Source organism: Staurois parvus, unplaced genomic scaffold (assembly GCF_062004578.1).
Source record: "Staurois parvus isolate SC_StPar_1 unplaced genomic scaffold, SC_StPar_1.0 ptg000473l, whole genome shotgun sequence".
Lineage (NCBI taxonomy): Eukaryota > Metazoa > Chordata > Amphibia > Anura > Ranidae > Staurois > Staurois parvus.
The window spans coordinates 283,439-302,803 of NW_028318269.1; the positions used below are offsets into that span (position 1 = coordinate 283,439).

At 41.4% G+C, this 19,365-nt stretch overlaps 1 protein-coding gene across 1 annotated transcript in view; it reads right to left on the reverse strand.

Annotated features, from left to right (window-relative positions):
* Positions 1–19,365, reverse strand: part of CDH22 (cadherin 22) — a 542,246-nt gene that overhangs the window by 22,594 nt on the left and 500,287 nt on the right. The window contains exons 8-10 of the mRNA XM_089689403.1: positions 16,129–16,382; positions 8,488–8,621; positions 335–456 (exon numbers count right to left, since the gene is read on the reverse strand). Of these exons, the coding sequence (XP_089545529.1) occupies positions 335–456; positions 8,488–8,621; positions 16,129–16,382 (510 nt within the window). The remainder of the gene's footprint in view (positions 1–334; positions 457–8,487; positions 8,622–16,128; positions 16,383–19,365) is intronic.

Consider the following 19,365-nt stretch of genomic DNA (forward strand, 5'->3'; position numbering starts at 1 on the left):
AATATGTTGGCTAAATGTTGGGAATAACTAAACTAGACACAAGTAAGTAGGGTGGAGTGGTTATAGGATTAGATCTCTTTTGGCCCAGCTTCTATGTTTTTTTACCTGACGTTCTTCTCATAATCTCATAAAGTCCCAACAATTTGTAGTGATCCCTTCAGAGAAGTAAAAATGTGCACAGCAGATAAATGAAACTACTGAGCAGCATTTTTCCTTCAAATCCTAACCATCCATAAATTGTTTGTGCCAGGTGGAAATATTCTTTAAATGAAACCTCAAAGTTTGTTGGTCCAAGTGATCATTCAATTCCATTTCTCGGGCTGTGGTGCATTACCTGCCCAGGTAAAGCATCCTCACAAACAGAAGACTCATGAGGTGTAGCCAGCTCAGGAGGATTATCATTTACATCCAGGATGCGAATTTGCAGGGCGAGCGATGAAATCTTCTGAGGATCATCTGTAAAGATTACACATAGCAATGATAAGTGATTCTTCGCTACAGATGGCTGAGCTTCCTAGAATTTAATTTGCGGACCATTCACCCAATATGCCCCTTTGATCCTTCATGGATGAAAAAACCTCCTACTATTTTAAAACAATGCAATTATGGTCATTAATAAATTTCTTTTTATAAAAAAAATCACAGAAATAATGCTCCTTTTTGAGCTTTCGCACATTTCTCACTTTTTTGAACTGAGCACAGTTTTGAAAACTGTCAAAATTAAATCTGACATCCAGGCAGATATAAAAGACACAAATTAAAGCAGCTCTGTAATCGCTAATACATTATTAAAGAGGAACTTCGATAGCTGCTGACTTTTAGGAAACAAACACTTTCCAACCCATGGATGCCAGCACTGTCCTGCCAGAGGTCCATTTATTCTGGGCTTCTGCCCTCTGGTGTTGCCATCTTGGACTTGTAGCGAGTTGTGACTTACTGATCAGATCACAGCTGGCATCCCACCTTGCATGTGCATGTAGCCCCCTCCTAGGTAGCTAGGGGGAGCTAGACTCCAATTGATAGATAGGGACTGAGTAGCAGCCCAGGTGTGACAGTCAGGGGGTCAAATTGTGGTCAGGGGCCGAGAGGCTCTGTAGACCAGTTCCCTGAGACTTCACCCTGCTCTGGAACTTTGGAGAAAGAAGCCTAGAAGGAGTGGGCAGAGGTAAAGAGTGGCTGATTGGCACTTTTGAAGGATTCTGGGCAATTTCCAACAGGAGGCTTGGCATGGGGCCAGGACAGCCCTTAAAAGTGAGAGAGCCTGCTCAGCAGCAAGAGTGTTTGGTTGGAAGATGGAGAAGTGAGGCTGGAGAGCAGTAGTCTGGGAGGTAGCCCAGATGGGCAGAGGCTCACCTACAGGCAGGGAAACATGAAAGGAGGAACACTCATTACCTCAGTGGCCCCCAGAGCAAGGACCACCTATGCAGTAGGGAAGGAGAGGCCCAGCAGAAGGCCTGAAAGCAGCCACCAACCCCGCAGCAGCAAAGGAGAAGGAATGAGTGACTAGACCTGTACCACTTGGGCCAGTAAGGGAAAGCAGCACTCTGGTGGGAAACTGGATTGGCTTACCACCTGGGACTGTCTTCTCGTAAAGCAACAGGCACTGGATTCTCTGCCCAGGGATTCACCCAGAACAGCTGGATAAGGAGTATCTAGGGTCTGGGGTAGTGCTACAGGAGATGCTGGCTAGCTCTCCAAGAAGAAGGATCTGTTCTTTTGCTGCTAAAAGAGACTCGTACATACAGTAGTTCAAGAAGATTATCCTCTGTTGCCATTTACCTTTGGCATCCCATACACCCCTTACCCTGTCCAAGCTCTAATTCCTCTAACAAAATCCATAAAACAAGCTCAAGGACTGGTTACTGTCTCCTAGATGCAAGTCCGAATGGAAAATGAGTGTTGCCTGGCTGTGCTGGACTATAGAGGGACCCAAAATGTTAGCAACTCCTAAGGGAGTAGTGCCACATGGGAATCAAAGCAGTGCAGTGGGATTGGTCCTGCAGCCTCCAGGGACGTATGATGTGTCCCAATAGGCTGCAGGCAGGGGATATCACAAGTGAGCATCAGTCTCGCCTAGGGGAAAATCGAGTAAGTGAGAGTGGATACCTGTCAAAAAAGTTACCCATTCCCAAAAGCAAAAACACTTCATATATGTTAGGGGGTTGGGAGAGTAGGATGGGCAGCACTTTTACTTTTGAGGGAAGGCTTGCCTTAATGTATTTTCTGAATGCAAGCAGTGTAAGTGCCTGAATTTGACTTGGCATAACCCTCTTACAGTCCATGTACAGCAGTGCTCAGAGAGGGGGGGGGGGGAGAAGGAAGCAGCACAAAGGAACTATTTAGGTGTGTGGCCAGATAAAACAGCTTCCTTATATGTACTAAATCTGTGTATTTAGCTGTTTCTCTGGTGTGTTTCTCTAAAGCCTTTAGATTAAATTGTGCCAGCGCCCCTTCTTTCTTCTTTGTGGTCTTCTACTGGGACATTGGTCAAGCAATATTTGCTTTTTACATTTTTATTTGAAGCAGTGGAGTTTGGCAGCTGACAGTAGGCACTGGATGATGAAAAAAAAAAATATAAGTGGAGATGTTTGCTGTAGTCTCAACTCAATCGGTAGCTAGTGTGTGGGCATGGAAGGTGTTGCTTGTGAAGAATTAACCAAAGCTGTACAAGAAAGAACAGCAAGTGGGATGGGAGTGAAGTCAACAGAAAAAAATAAATAGCAGCCTGGGGAAGGTGCAGGGAATAGTAATCATTGGTGATGGAGCTTTTCAGCAGAAGTAGCTGAACCTTGTATATTCAGGTTCATCTTTTGACAGCTGCAGGAAAAATTGAGCGCTCTTGGAGTGACAGAACCACCTGCTGTAGATATTATTCTTTCCTAATGGACAATCAGTGGTGGTCAAATGCACATACTCAGCAAACTGGGGATATATTGCAGCAGATATTTTTCTTCAACACTGCCCTCCTCCTCTGATGTCTCCTCTTTGTCACACTAAAATAGTTCTCAATGCCCTTCCAAGACTCGTACATCTTCACCACACATATAAAGTAATTGGTGTAGTGTCCTGCCCTAGGCTGGCTTTAGTTTTTGGCTCTGCTGTACCCAGCTGAGCAGCAATTTATTTTTCAGGTCTGGTCAGATCTATCCCTAAGCCTCGTAGTTGATTGCGCCTGTCTGCCTTTGGAAGAAGTTTCCAGAAACAAAGTAGGATTGGGTAGGTAGGGTGAGTAGATTTGGTAGGATGGGTTATGAATATTTATCTTTCCCAAACCCTGGGAGGCTGGCCTAGGAGGTGCGGCTGGGGAGAAGCTAAATATTTGGAAGGGTTTGATAAGGGGTCTCTCTCCTGGGGTCTCCCCCCTTGGAGACAGCCTGTGTGAAAGAAGGGCCTGGAGGAAACTGGACCTAAAGAAACTTGTTGAAAGATGCTACCTATGAAAACTGGGCTGGAGAGGGAAACCTTTCACTGTTAGAGGGAATCTGGTTGGGGAGCTGTCTCTGGATATTGTGAGTAGGGCCTTTTGTCTGGAGCTCCAGGTGTACTTGTGCTTTAAGGGTTAGATGCCAGAGATTGCTACAAGGACTGTGACTGCTCTTACAGAATTGCAAACTAGCCGGCTGTCCCCTCTATCTCCATCAATACTTACAGCTGCTCCTGAAGGACTTTGAGATCTGAGTTTTCCCCAGCAACCCCTTCAGTGGTGAGTGCTACATTGCATTTTTTTTTTTTTTTTAGAGACTAGTGTTCAATATCCTCTCACTAGGCCACCACCAAAACAGCATTTTGAATTTCAAAGCTCTTTTCCCTTGCATTGCATCACATTTACTTATCACATTGAAACATGCAGGCTACTATTATTGTCCTCCTTCCTAAAAATGAAAGCTGAACGGAAGGAATGCCGGTGTTGTGATACCCATATTCCTTCAGTTTGTGTCCTCATTTTGACAGAGGTCTATGGTGGACCAGTAATGGCTATATGGGTGTCTGGACATCGCCCTTTTCCATTTTTTTTCCGGATCTGGATGGACACAAGTCTGTTTACATATGCCTGCTCACAGACCTATATGGAGCTTTTAATGAGGTCTGCCTTAAAATCCCTGTTCACACCACAACACGGTGCGTGAAAACCCATGATCATGTTAAGAACACCCCAAATGTAGGTCACACATGCAGTGCGTATGTACCAAGCAATCCAGTTTCAGTGCATTTCCAAAACTTTTGATGCAATGCAAGATGATATGAGTCCATTCAAAATGAATGGGCTCAAGTTGCACAGCACTGAATCGCATGTGAATCAAACAGGAAACTGCTGAGCGTTCCTGTGCGAGTCATAGTGTAAATTGGGGCAAAAACTGACAGGCAGACTTCATTGGAAAGCCTGTGTGAAAAGGGCCTCACTCTACTGGTTTTCTGCTGCAAACAAGTTTGAAACTGTAACCCTTTCCTACTAACACTGCTGGAGTATGCTGAAGTGTGGGTTGAGGCAAGATTGGGATTCCTCAAAGCTATCTCCATTGCCATACTTCTTTCTTGATTATAATACTTTCTATAATGGCCAGCTGCTTCTGAGTGTCACATATCATTTTTATTATTTTTATTATATTTGACAGTCTGAGCAAAACATTGGATATCTGATTTCAGGGCTTAAAATTTCAAGTCCTGAGCTACTAGCCAGGCCTTAGGGTTACTCGCTACCAACAAACACACACAAACATGTACATACACACACACACACACACATACAGAAACATGTACACACACGCACAGAGACACATGTACACACACACACACATACAGACACATGTATACACACACATACACACAGATACATGTACATACACAGAAATACACCCCCCCTCTCTCTCTCTCTCGCTATCTCTCTCTCCTCTCTCTCTTCCACTCTCCTCTTTCTCTCTCTCTTCCCACTCTCCTCTCTCCCCCCTCTCTCTTTTCTCCCCCCCTCTCTCTCTCCCCTCTCCTTCTCTCTCTTCTCCCTCTCCCTCTCTTCTCTCTCTTTCTCCCCCCTCTCCTTCTCTCTCTTCTTCTCCCCCCTCTCCTTCTCTCTTTTCTCTCTCTCTCCCCCCTCTCTCTTCTTCTCTCTCCTTCTCTCTTTCTTCCCCATCTCTCTCTCTTCCTTTCTCACATCGTATGGGGCTGCACACAAACACCTTCTCCAAGGGCTGCTGATCTCCGGGCAGCAGGAAGGGGGGGGGGGGGGTTACAGCCCTATACGATTTGTCAGTGTAGGGAGGGAGGCAGGGAGATCCCACAGAACACAGCACAGCTCACCTGCTGTGGGCTTATTCCTCTCCAACACTTCTCCTCTCCCTGCTCCAGGCTGTCCCCTGGTCCTGGCTCATCAGCTGCTGGAGGGAGAGGTACAGGAGCATCGCTCTGCAACTGGCCTCCCCCACATCGATTCTCCTGCTGTCCGGGCCACTGCAAGGGAACCGGTGCGACCCCTCTGCTGGCGGCCCTGCATGGCTCTGTCCACTGCTGCCCAAAAGGTCCCTTCTTCTGGGGGGTGCTGCTGCCCCCCTAAAAATTGCCACCCTAGGCAAACGCCTTGTTTGCCTCGCGGTAGATACGCCCCTGCCCTGAGGGACACACTCGCCCCACCATAATTTCCACTCGCCATTGGCGAGCAGACGAGTGGAAATTTCAAGCCCTGTAGACAACCAAGAGTAAGAGTTTCTTTTTCACAGTGACAAATAATACTTGCAGAATGGCACATTTTTATCCCATGTTAGAATAACTTTTATTAAAAATGCACACAGACAGTATTGGTGATTAACAATAACACAGTCTATGTGTATATATTATGTCATCCAAAAGCTATCAGCACATCTCAAGATAATATGATTAAAATGTATTTTATTTATAGGCCTTATAGGTGACCTGCTAAAAAAATGTTTTCTATGTCTCTCATTCGCACCACAAAATAGCAGTGATGTGCGGTGTGGAGCTGCGTGATAAAATGCAGGCATGCTGCATTTTTTCTGTATTGCAGCCCACCACACTGAATGTAACTGCTTCTTGCTGCACCACAGCTTATTAATTTACAAGCGCAAACCTACTTAAGCTTTGTGAGTGGACTGTATTACTACACTTTTTATTCATTACAAAGCTTTTATACTGCACTTACAGGGCACCACAGCTTTCTTCCTGATCTTCCACAGGGCCTCTCTAGCTCATTATTGGCCAGCTGCTTCCACTCCATGTTGCATCAAAATTATATAGGACTCTTTCTAAGGACATTTTGTTTGTATATTTATTACAGTATATTGTTTATGATTTATTTTCCCTAATTCCATCACCATTGATTATATGCTTACTATTTATTATTATTATTTTTACTTATACTTTCTAATATATACTATTTTGTGCCTTATCTACCTCCTTACTCCATCTCGGAGTGCACCAAATATTCTACTTGCTGTAGCTGTGCCACATACACTTTAATAAAGTTTCATTTTGTGACACTTCAATAAACTAAAGAAAAAGAGCAAAAACTGTAAACAGTGTGATGTGCTGAAACAGCACATCCCCTCACTGCTGGTACACAACAGATACTAGCCCACACACTAAAAAGCTGAAGGCTGGTGTGAACAAAGCCTTAAAGCAATGCAGCTGTGCATGTTGATCCTCTTGGATCTTGGATACAGTCACATTTTGGGGGGGGGTGTGAATTTATCCCTGAAAGGAGAAATGTTAAAGAGGAGACACCCTGTGCTGGAAGCATTTGAAGCTGTGTTTGCCTATTCTTGAGGAAAGATGGACATGCCCTTTCGGTAAGTGCATTTCTTAAGGAGTGGTGGCCGGCTCCTAAAGTCAAGATTAAAGTCACATGGTGGTTGAAATTTTCAGAATATAAACTATTGGACTTTGTGAATTTGAATATTCAATGATAGGAATTTTTCAGTGCATAAACCATTGTATTGATTTTAGTGCTGTAAACACTGGTAAAATTATTCATAAGGGGTATAGCTTTTAATAGCTGCTGATCAACCTATCTTGGTTTTTCCTTTTTTTTTCTTTGGGATTTGTTGTCATAGCATGGAGGGGTTCATTTATTTATTATTGTAAATCTGCATGTAGGCAGGGTGAAATGCTGGTTAGTGCTGCCCCAGCTGGGGAGGGAAACAGTTACTCTGTTTACTGCATTTTCTACTGAGCTCTACCTCTCTCCCTGTGCTGATAATAAAAGGGGGGTGGGTTCTACCCAGTCAGACAGTCTACATGGGAAGAGGCACAGACAAGACATAGCATGTAATCTCCAGCCACATCACAGAGCCTTGCCTGCCTCTAGGAAACTTCCACATGTAGGGGGCTTGTTGGGACCTGCAGTCTTCCCCGTAGAGCACCAGCTCTGCAGATCTGCCACTGTGGACTCTGCTTTGTATGGACTCTAGTCTGTGCAGGTACACTGGACAGCCACAAGCCTGTGTTAGAAACTGTTTTAGGGATAAGACTGTGCACTTTGGTTTGGAACGGCTATGCTGAGAGTTTCCAGTACAGCATCTGAAACTTTGTCCTAGCCTGGTCTGAGGTTACTTAAAGAGGTGCATGGTGGTAATGGCGTATGGAAGAACCTGGGCCTGTAATGCACACGCAGGGGGTAAAGTGGTGGCATGTCATTTCTAGGAGCAACAAGTACTCATGGTACGGGAGAGAAAAGGGTTGATTATGCATGGGGTCTGCACTGGTGCCTGGCAGGACCCTGTTTTGTCACTAAGAGAGAGATGGTAAAGTCAAGATGGACTGGTGGAAATCATCCTCCTGAGCAGAGACACCAGGATGTATGGCTCGCTTCAAAGTCAGGGTACCACCATAATGTTGATGTCCCATGAATGCAGCCTCGCCTGGTCCCAGACATCAGTGAGAAAATACACCAGAGAGTCTGGAGGAAGGAGAAGAGTGAAAATGAGCAAAATGGCCCGTATGCACCGGGTGAGTCAGCCCTGCCCAAATGCACTGAAAGATCTAAGGCACTGCTGCCTCTCATGGTTTATTTTAGGAGATTTGGAGTGATATTTGGTAATGTCTCTACTGTGCTGCTCACTGTTCTGGAGACTCTGAGAAAGATAGCTGTCTCCACCCAGACATGAAAAAATCAGCTGCAGTGAGACCACAGACAATTCTAACTAGTCCTTTACCCTCTGACACCACTTCCAGACTTCAGTTTCTCTTAAAAGGCTCACCAACTGTTTCCTAACCTAATAGTCAAAATGGGTTTTTGAATACAGTCAATGCTCATACAGGAACAATGATTTGTGACTTTTCATCGTCTGTAAGCTGAAAGTGAGAGCTTTTTTTTTATTGTAATTGCACTGCATGAAAATGTAGCTCATCTATGACCAACAATAGTTAGACAGAATGCCCTGAGCTGATAAGCTCTGAATATAGGATGAAAGCAGACCATTAAAATGGATACATGACACTGACTGGTACGCTGACGGAGGTAAAATAAAGACGTAAGAAAACCTGCTTCCATTGCCTGAACAGTCAGATTGTGCCAGCCAGAGGTCTCACGGTCCAGTGGTTTAGTTATTCTAACTTCACCCGTCTCTTCATCTATTTCGAAAATTCCATCATCTGATGATTTGTCCAGTAAATACCTTGGGAAGTAAACACATTTAGATGTAAGTTATTCTGTTAAGAGAAATAGACAAAAGAATAGGCTTTAAAAAGGAAGTGCAGAAAATAACTGACCAGAAAATATTTTCTAACAGCCAGTGCTTACATGACTAATAGCTTCTGGTTATGAGCATCCAGTCCTTTGTGTTGCTAGGGTCATCATACACGTAACAATATGACCGTACAGTTTTTGTACAATCAACTTTAGATTTACCAAAACTATGTAATATGAGGACCTACCTAATCTATTCAATCAATTTATATTCAATCACAGAGGCCCCTGCACTACATACAGTAGTTTCTGGTAATTCAGTGTACCAGATAAGATTTAATTTCCCCTAAGAGAAATGGCTGATTTAACCAATACAATATGGCCATATTTACCGAGTCTGCAGTTACTTCTCTGCGTGGTCACTGTCTAGTCTCCTAACACAGGTCTGAACTCTTATGTATCCCTATTAACAGAAACCTCACCCTGCTTAATATTAGACTGGAAATGTAGGGTGTTTTTTTCAATGTAGTCTAAAGATAAATCAGCCATCATCATAGCCCAAAGATAGCTCAACCATCATCATAGCCCAAAGATAACCCAACCATCACCATAGCCCAAAGATAACCCAACCATCATCATAGCCCAAAGATAACCCAACCATCATCATAGCTCAAAGATAACCCAACCATCATCATAGCCCAAAGATAACCCAACCATCATCATAGCCCAAAGATAACCCAACCATCATCATAGTCCAAAGATAACCCAACCATCATCATAGACCAAACATAACAGACCCATCATCATAGTCCAAATATAACAGAACCATCATCATAGCCCAAAGATACCACAACCATTATAGTCCAAAGATAACCCAACAATCATCATAGTCCAAAAATTATCCAACCATCATCATATTCTAAATATAACAGAACCATCATCATAGTCCAAACATAACAGAACCATCATTATAGCCCAAAGATACCACAACCATAATCATAGCCCAAAGATACCACAACCATCATAGTCCAAAGATAACCCAACCATCATCATAGTCCAAAGATAACCCAACCATCATCATAGTCAAAAGATAACCCAACCATCATCATAGTCAAAAGATAACCCAACCATTATCATAGTCAAAAGATAACCCAACCATCATCATAGTCCAAAGATAACCCAACCATCATCATAGTCAAAAGATAACCCAACCATCATCATAGTCCAAAGATACCATAACCATCATCATAGTCCAAAGATACCACAACCATCATCACAGTCCAAAGCAGGGGCAGACTAACCATTTGGGAACTCAGGCAGTGCCCGAGGGCCCGGGGTCAGAAGGGGGCCCCATGAGATGCCCCTGGTACCTTTTTCATAGGCTTTTTTGGGTGTGGTTTGAGTGTAGGCAAGGACACGGGCTCCATGGTCCCCTATTGCCCGGGGGCCCCATGAGTTGTCAGTCTGCCCCTGGTCCAAAGATAACCCAACCATCGTCATAGTCCAATAATTATTGTCCAAAGATAGCACAGCCATCATCATATTCCAAAGATAACTCAACCATTATCACAGTCCAAAGACAACACAACGATCATCATACTCAAAATATAATACAACCATCATCATAGTCTGAAGTTAACAAATATAAAGATTTTGATTATTATCAAAAGTTAATGTGTACAGGGGTTATGGTCTAAATGGAATATAAAAAATGTGTACAAGGTGGTATCAAAAAGATTAGTTTTGTAACAAGCCAACAGATGGCAGCACAGGGCTGTACACAGTCACAGGAAGCACCGACCTTCATATGTCAGTATGCTGAAAAACATTGTCCTGTGTACATCGCGAGCTCTGCAAATGGTGCTATTCTGACCACATGCGTTACCACGTCTGCAATTTCATCAGGGACAAAGTTACAACAAAGAGCAAACGTAAAATTCAGCTTGAGACTGGGCAAATCTGCCACATAGATGTTTGACATGGTTCGACAAGTTTACGGCGATGCTACAATGAGTTGTTCACAGTGTTTTGAGTGGCATGCGCACTTCAAGAGCAGAAGATAACGAGAGATCAGGAAGACCTTCAATAAGCTCAACCCCCAAAAATGTTGAAACCATTTTGGCAACTTATGCATGATGATCATTGGAGAACAATCACCAAACTTTCTGCCATTGTCTATGTGTCATATGGAAGAGTCCAGGCAATCCTCCCTGAACCCTGTCACTGAGCTTTCCTCACACGTAAATTTCTCATCAGAAACATGATCTCATATCCGCACACACCCTACTTGCCAGATTTGGCTCCTGCGGACTTAGCCCTCTTCCCAAAGATGAAGATCCAGATCAAAGGTCGCTGTTTTGAAAACATATACGGATTCCAGAAGAGGCAGGAATGCTTGGAGTGCTGTATTGCTGTTCAAGGTGACTATTTTGAAGGTGATAGCGCTTTCTTGTAAACAGAGCTAGTCTCGAAACTTTTTGATACCACCTCGTATGTAAGTAATAACAATAAAAAAATATTGTGTTATTATTTACATACACATGGTTCATATTCCTTTTAACCTCGATGAAGGGGAAGGAAATATACAGGAAAGTTATTTTTGGACTTGTTGAAGTAAACACTTTTTTGGCACCCATCAGACATGTACAGTATATACTTATTGGGGAAATTGCATATTACATATTTCCTAAATAATATGGTGGCTTACTATGAATTCTTTGTTTTTGTTTTGTTCAGTTTATTTTGAACATGTAAAAATAAAAAACAAAAACATTTAAGAAGTAATCGTACAGTAGTACAAAGTCACAAAACAACTAGTTACAAAAGCCTCCAGCCTCCAAATCTTGGCCATATAAGGACAGAAGCATGGCTTTACTTTAGATCAGGGGTCTCCAAACTTTTCAAACAAAGGGCCATTTTACTGTCCTTCTGACTTGGGGGGGCTGGATTGTGGCCAGTGGGGGGAAAAAATAGTACCCCATCATTGGTATTAGTGGGAGAAAAATAGTGACCTATTGTTGGTGTCAATGGGAGGAAGTGCTTCACTGTAAGCTCGAAAGAGCAGGGCCCTCGAACCCCTCGTGTATTGTATTGTACTGTATTGTCTCATGTACTGTCCCCCACTATAATGTACAGCGCTGAGCACACCCTTCGGCGCTATATAAATACTATATAATAATAATAATATCATTGGAAGGAATAGTGTTCCAAGGGCTGGATAAGGGCTAGCAAAGGACTTCATCCGGCCCCTGGGCCACAGTTTGGAGACCCCTGCTTTAGATGATTCACATGAGAGGAATGTTGTTGTTAACTGACCAGGATGTCTGATCAGGAGATTCATCTCTACGATTTGCTATTTCCTATTACATTTTGTCAGGGACCCCGTACTATCTCTCAAGCCGGTGACCGTCTTAATCGCTGCATTCTGTTTGCAATTCTGGAAGGGATCAGGCGAGTGGTACTTCCTTACTATACTCACTGGAGGCACCCTTGAGATCTTTTTTTGTTAGAGAGCTGCCTATATTTTAGAGTCATTATACACTGCAGTATAGACCTATCTTAGTGCCTCCAATTTACATATTTAGAAATATTAGACTGTGTGAGATTTCTCTTAGAGGCATATCTAAAGACAAAGCTTTTTTTTTATTGATGTCTGTTTCCCACAGAGGAAATATACTCTGTTTGTCATGGAGACGATTATTAAAGGCACAGAAAGGGATGTGAAATCACATTCATGACTCTGCCCAGAACAGGTGGTGAAGAAGATCTTACAATGTTCCAATGTCAAATGTCTAAGATGGAATATTCTTTTTGTTGTGTCTTTGGGACATGGTGTAAAGTGTTATCTCCCTAAAGCAAATAACAAAAAAATTACAAGGGCTTTAATGGTAAGCTACTCTATCCAAAACTAAAAAACAGGTTTTTGGTTTTTAATATATTTTAACAACTACAATTTACTTTAAGTTTTGCCTGTTTTCCCCACACAGCAGCCTGAGATGGAAGGCACAACGTGAGAGCCAATCAAGCTCTAATGGATTGGGCAGAGCTGTCAGTCTAGCATTGAGAACTGGTTTACAGGAGGAAAAAGAACCACAACAGTGGTCTGCTGCTCCTTCATTGTCCAGTCATCATGCTGGGGAGCTGACCAAAAAAGCAGATATTAGGCAACTTTTTTAACCTACAGTCACCAATCAAATGGGTATGTACCATTTTGACGGGGTTTGCTATATTGCACTAAAAAGATATGATTTTTGCAAATTCTATGTAACTCTGAAAACCAATGATCCTGTTATCCTCATAATGGTCTTGAGCAGGGGCGGACTGACAACTCATGGGGACCCCGGCCAATAGGGGATCATGGGGCCCCTGTGTCCTTGCCCAAACTCAAAAAAGCCTATGAAAAAGGTACCAGGGGTATCTCATGGGGCCCCCTACTGACCCCGGGCCCTCGGGCAGTGCCCGAGTTTCCAAATGGTCAGTCCACCCCTGGTCTTGAGTGGTTAGGACCTTGTACAAGGATGGTCAAACCTGTTATTAGAATGCCCAAAAAGACACATTTTCACAGGTCTGATCTGCGTATGTACCAGAAGCATTTCCAAAAAGCACAGAACTATAAGAAAATATTGTCACTTTTTTTGCAAGAAAAATGTTCTGCTACATTTACAAGCTTTTAAAAGCCCAACTACAGTTTTATAAAGAGATTTTAACTTTATGTTAAAACACTTAAATAATAAATTGAAAATCTAACTACGGCAATTACTATATTAAAACAGTATAATTATTTCCAATGAAATGAACTTCAAGGTTCAGTTAGAGACATTATTAAAATGCACATTATGTTCTTTTTTATAATCAAAATATATACCATATAAGAACACACAGCCAAAACGACTTCAGAAATAAATTAAGTTCCTTCAGATACAGAAAAAAAAGACTGTTGGAACACTTGATTTTGATATCATTGGTGGTTATTAATAAAAAGCTATTCAAGAAACATAACTTGTCTTCAGCATATTGGATATGTAATGCAATTGAAATAATGTGTCAGTATATAAAAAGAAAAATGCACAGTTCAGAACAAAGTATGCATTGTAGATTGGTTCTCAGCCTGCACAATCTTGCTAAAAGCATACAATACACACATTATAAGCTGTGTATATATATATATATATATATATATATATATATATATATATATACACACACACATACATTAGATTAGGTTGCTTTCACCCATCTACTTTACCTCTCTACCTTATTTCTGTAATTAACATAAAAAAAACTAAAAGAAAGCTTTTTCTAAGTGTCCAGTAACACTTTTTGCACTGTGGCACACAGACATCACCACAATTCACTGCAAAGTGCATTCCACACTTGGTTGACATGCCATTAATTTTGAAAGGCGCCCCAACACACTAATAAAACACACTTCCACTGCAGTGTGCCTCAAAACCTGTTGTGTTGAAGTGTGCTACATTCAAAGAAATAGTGCCTACCCAATTTTGCCTGTGTTGTGGTGTGTTGGCAACCCTTATGAGCTATCTTAAGGCAATACATGTTAACGAGTGGCACAATACACTTTAGCATGCATTTGCTACTGCAACACAGAAAAAAGATGTAAATTGGCACAAAAAATGTCCTTCCTGCAATGCCCCCAGATCAATAGACATCAAAAGATTGAAAAGATAATCCCTACTGCCAGCAGCTGCAGTATCTATTGTTTAATACACTTACAACTTTCAATGAGCACAGCTAGAGGGCTGTAATCACTCTTCTTACATCTGTATGGGCAGTCAACTACTACGTCTGTCTAGTAACAACATGATCGGATTTACCAGTAGGCACATCACCCTTGCCTATAGGGGGAAGAGGAAGCTTCCTTCTGTGCAATCATCCATCTCAAATTTTCATCTGGGTGCCAAGGGCTGTGTGTCTATAGGCTCAAGTGATGGAAATCTGGCCCTGAGTGACAAGAAATATCACTACTGAATGGCCAACTGTTGCTGTCAATAAGCAAATGTAAGCCCCAAGTACACTTTAGTGTACTTGACAGCTTAACCGATTTTCCACATGCATCATTTCGACTGCCTGTCGACTTAATAAGATTACAGATTTATGCAAGAAGAATTCTTTACTGGTTACTGTGGGCAATGCACTGAAAGCCTTAATGAATAAGGTTGTGTTAGATTTGAAAAAAATTATTCCAGAGTCTAATTAATAAACAGATGCAGATGGGTTTGGTATGTAACTATGACATTTTTTCTGGTAATTGGACTTTTCTAAAGTTCTTTTTCAAACACAGTAACATTGGGAAAAGATAAGTTGCTGCCTATCTGTCCTATAAATTCTTTATCTCCTTACAGTACACTTTTACTCTTCCCATAACTAGCATAGAAGTCAAAATTTAGCATCGTATCCTCTTTTCTGGTTATGATGATCAGCATTGGAGTGTGTCATGTTCACTATGGTTATAAATGAGACAGTTACAGACAATTACAAGAGCCGTTAGCAGTTTGTAACTTTTTATGACCTTTCCAATCACATGCGTGCCTGAGAAGATGTTTTGGACGGAAGTGTTTAGACTGTCAACAAACCTTCCATAAGGACAGGCAACAGGAGAAGGTGATGTCTCCCTGGAAGAAGCTAAGCAGGCTATAGATGATACAATTTTCTTTCCTTCCAGCACGGGTGGAAGGAAAGAAAATTGCTTGATTCCCCAACAACACAGTCAGTATTGATGGGGTAATCCATCCCACGAAGCTGTTGTGTTCGCCAGTGGGGAGCCTTCCTTGCTGGCAGAAAACAATGATTACTGCTAACAGCTATAGGTAGGCAGTGATTGAATGCATTGACTTCAGTACAACCAGCCTGCATGTAGATGGAATTAATCTCAGCCAGTCCCTGCTGAACAGGCCGAGATTTGATCCATCTTTGGCCAGCTTTAGGCAGAGTGGAGACTGTGAGCCAGGCCTTCTCGTCCGAAATCAGTGCCTGATCTCACAAATACACTTCTGGAAGAATGGTCAAACATTCCCATAGACACACTCCTAAACCTTGTGGACAGCCTTCCTAGAAGAGCTAAAGCTGTTATAACTGTAAAGGATGGGCCAACTCAATATTGAACCCTACGGAGTAAGAATGGGATGCCATTAAAGGTCATGTACATGTAAAGGCAGCCGTCCCAATACTTTTGGAAATATAGTGTATGTTCAGGGCTCTGTGCAGGCCCCTCAAGTTTTCCCACACCATGACTACATGGATTTGGCTTTGTGCACAGGGATAGATTTATGGTGGCAAAGAAAAAGGTCTTTTTGCAAAACTGTTGCCACAAAGTTGGACAATTGTCCAAAATGTTGCAGTATGCTGTAGCATTAACAGTAACCATAACTGGAAACACAACTGCAACTAGATAATTTGGGAGGGCTTGCCCACAACAAGGGCTTGTTGACAAAGGCAAGCACAATCAATATAAGCTATTATAGCAACCAGCAAGTTACCTGACTGAGTTGTTGGCTTTATCTGGATCACTGGCTGTAATTACCACGACTACTGATCCAATGTGTGCATCCTCAGAAACTTCAATGACCCCACTTAGTGGGTGAAACTTAGGAGGTTCATCTACATCCAGGACTGACACCTTCACAATTGCTTGATCCCGAAAGGTGCCCAGATCTGAGAAGCGAGGATCCACAAAGCGGTTCTGGGCTTCTAAGACCAGAGAGTGCTCTTTCTGCATCTCGAAATCCAGAGGCTGCAAAACAAAGACAAAGATCGAAAAATAAACCCAACATTTCAAGACCCAATTTTGCTAATGATGTTAATAATAATAAACGGGTCAACACAGCAAGAGAAGAGGAACTGGAAATAACAATTAGTCAGTGTATAAGTAACTTATTTGAAAATGAATGCTCTGCAAATTCCTGCAAACATTCAAGAATATGCTTATTAATGATAGCTCTGTAATTACTTTTAGATAGGGGAAGAAAGTTCTTTAGCAGGGGAATTTAAATGATGTGTGATAAATAGAATGGAGACTCACAGACTCTGTTCTCTTGACCATATCTAAGAAAGTTAATAATGGTAATTGTGATCGCATCCATTAAGTTCAGTATCTAACACATTGCACAAATCAACTTAAAGGGAAAGCATACAGGATTTACAGGGAGCACATGTTTTTATTTATTGCAGTGTGCCTCCTCTTCCATATAATTATTACTCTATTAAATGTAGAGATTTGTAAATTAGCCCCTAAAGGGAGCTCTCAGTGGCTTAGTGTAATTACTCTGTCTCTCTAATAATATCTGTTGACATAACATATTAGCCACATAGGGTGTAGTTTGTTTTCAAACAGTGAGTCTTTTTATAGGGGACACTATATTGCTGCTTTAAAAAAAAAAAAGATTTATGAAGCACAATAATGTAGTTTATAGATGTGCTTTGATCTCCGCCAGCTTTGCGAATCAGAAATCTGTGGAGCACTATTAAATAAATGGAAAGTGAAGTGAGAAAAAAGCCATAAGGAGAGTCATGTGACCGGTCCAAGTAATATGACCAGCTCTCCTCCAATAAGGAGCTTCTTGAACCACAGCAGGCATCACACCACAGCCCAAATTTTATGAATGGTCTGTGCTAGGCCCTGTGGTGTATAGCAATATCCACTCCTCTATATAAACTGGCCCCACAGTTTGCATTGTGAGAAAGAACAGCAAAGGCCTATTATTCACAAACAGTGCACTACGGTAACATATGTGATGCCACATGCTTTGCTCAAGTGCACTGAAATGTCTATTGCCATTCATTTTGAAAAGCGCATACAGTATGCTCAACTGTGCACCCCAATGTACAATGTGCTTTGCTGTGCACTGCGGTGAAAAAAACATAAAGGATAAGCATTTGATCCTGCATTGGGGTCCAGTTCTTTCTAGAGAAGAACCATCATAGCATTGGTCTAATAAGGATTTGGAATATCAGAAATTTTGGTGTTGGTGCGTTGCCTGTCAAAATAGCTCAATATTTAAGCATAATAGTAGGAAGTTAATGGCTGCTGTAGTCATGTACAGGGGCAGGCTGACCATTGAGGAACTCGGGCACAGCCCGAGGGCCCGGGGTCAGTAGGGGGCCCCATGAGATGTCCCTGGTACCTTTCATAGGCTTATTTGGGTGTGATTTGAGTGTGGGTGAGGACACAGGGGCCCCATGATCCCCTATTGCCTGGGGGCCCCATGAGTTGTCAGTCCGCTTCTGGTCATGTACCTCTAGGTACCTGTCACATTCAGCTAGACTTTTCTGCAATGTTAAAGATGTTGAGTATTTTATCCAAGCCCCTTCTTCAGTTCTAATGAATATCAGGAAAATACACCAATATTTACTGTATATCCACAAAGGTAGCACAGATACCTTAACCCAGTCACCATAGAAAGACAGATACTATTGTCCAAGAATGGGAGGTATAGAAATTGTGGAACTACTCTCTTCTAGTTATATATCCCATCCCTGGTGTCAGGTAGGCTTCATAGGTGAAGAGCTGAAGAAGTGGTATAGCCTAGGAACCGACTTCACCAGTACAGAATAACTCCAGCTTAATGTGACTACTACCAGATTTACCATGACCTGGATAAATGAGAACCTTCACAGACTCCTGGTACCTCCACTTTATTACTGTAGAGTCTCTTTAAAGGCAATTTATTTAAAACAGTATTTCTCTCCTGTTTCTGACCTCTTTTTGCATTACCACACCTCTACAATACCAGGCATCTGTGTTCAAGACATCACTGGCAGTACCTATTGTTGAAATCTAGTTCTGAAATCTAAATATGCAATATGAGAGAATCGAATGACCGGTCGACAAAGGTGCGTATTGTGATGTAACTGACCCATATTACCCATATGGAAGAAAAATATATTTGAAGTATATTTTAAAAATATTCTTCCCAAATATATTGCCATATAGTTGAAATTCTACAATTTTGGCCATATTCAAAATATATTTAAAAAAAAATAAATAATAATTATATATATATATATATATATATATATATATATATATATATTTATATACACACTGCATGTTGAAATGCGTTTTTATTACAAAATATATGAAAGATATTTTTAAAAAATTTCAAATATGCTGCATATCTTTAAAAATACAAATGTACATTTTTGGAATGCATTTACAAATATATGTTAAAATTACTTTTTTATATGCTAAAAAAATCTGAAGAATATATTAAAAAAACATATTTTTAATGTTTTTCTCTATTCAATTATTTCTGTATGATTACTGTACACATTGTGTAAAAATCAGACGCTGTGTGCAGGTACGAGAAAAACTTTTGAGTTTGTCCCTTCAGAAATTTTTGTCTAGAAAATCTCATTTGGATGTCGAACATTGTGTACACAGTATATGAAAATCGAATGATCGTTCCTTGTACAGAATGTTTCTTCTGATTTTCTTATAGTGTGTACCCAGCTTAAGTTTTGAATTTGGTATCCCATTAGAGATCACTTTGCTAATACATCAGCAAACATAAAAGACAGAACTATATTATTAAATGTGGGTATAGTGTTTGAATTTGTTTTGATTGGCACTTTGGTAAACCTGTCATTATGTTTCCTGAAGTTTTGCGTTTTTGGGAAAGGAAACATTCTTGCCTTGTAGCCTTACTGTCCTGGATTCAAGTTCCAACAAAGCTGTGTTCTTCATGAGGATTGTATCTTCTCCTGTGTCTGCATTA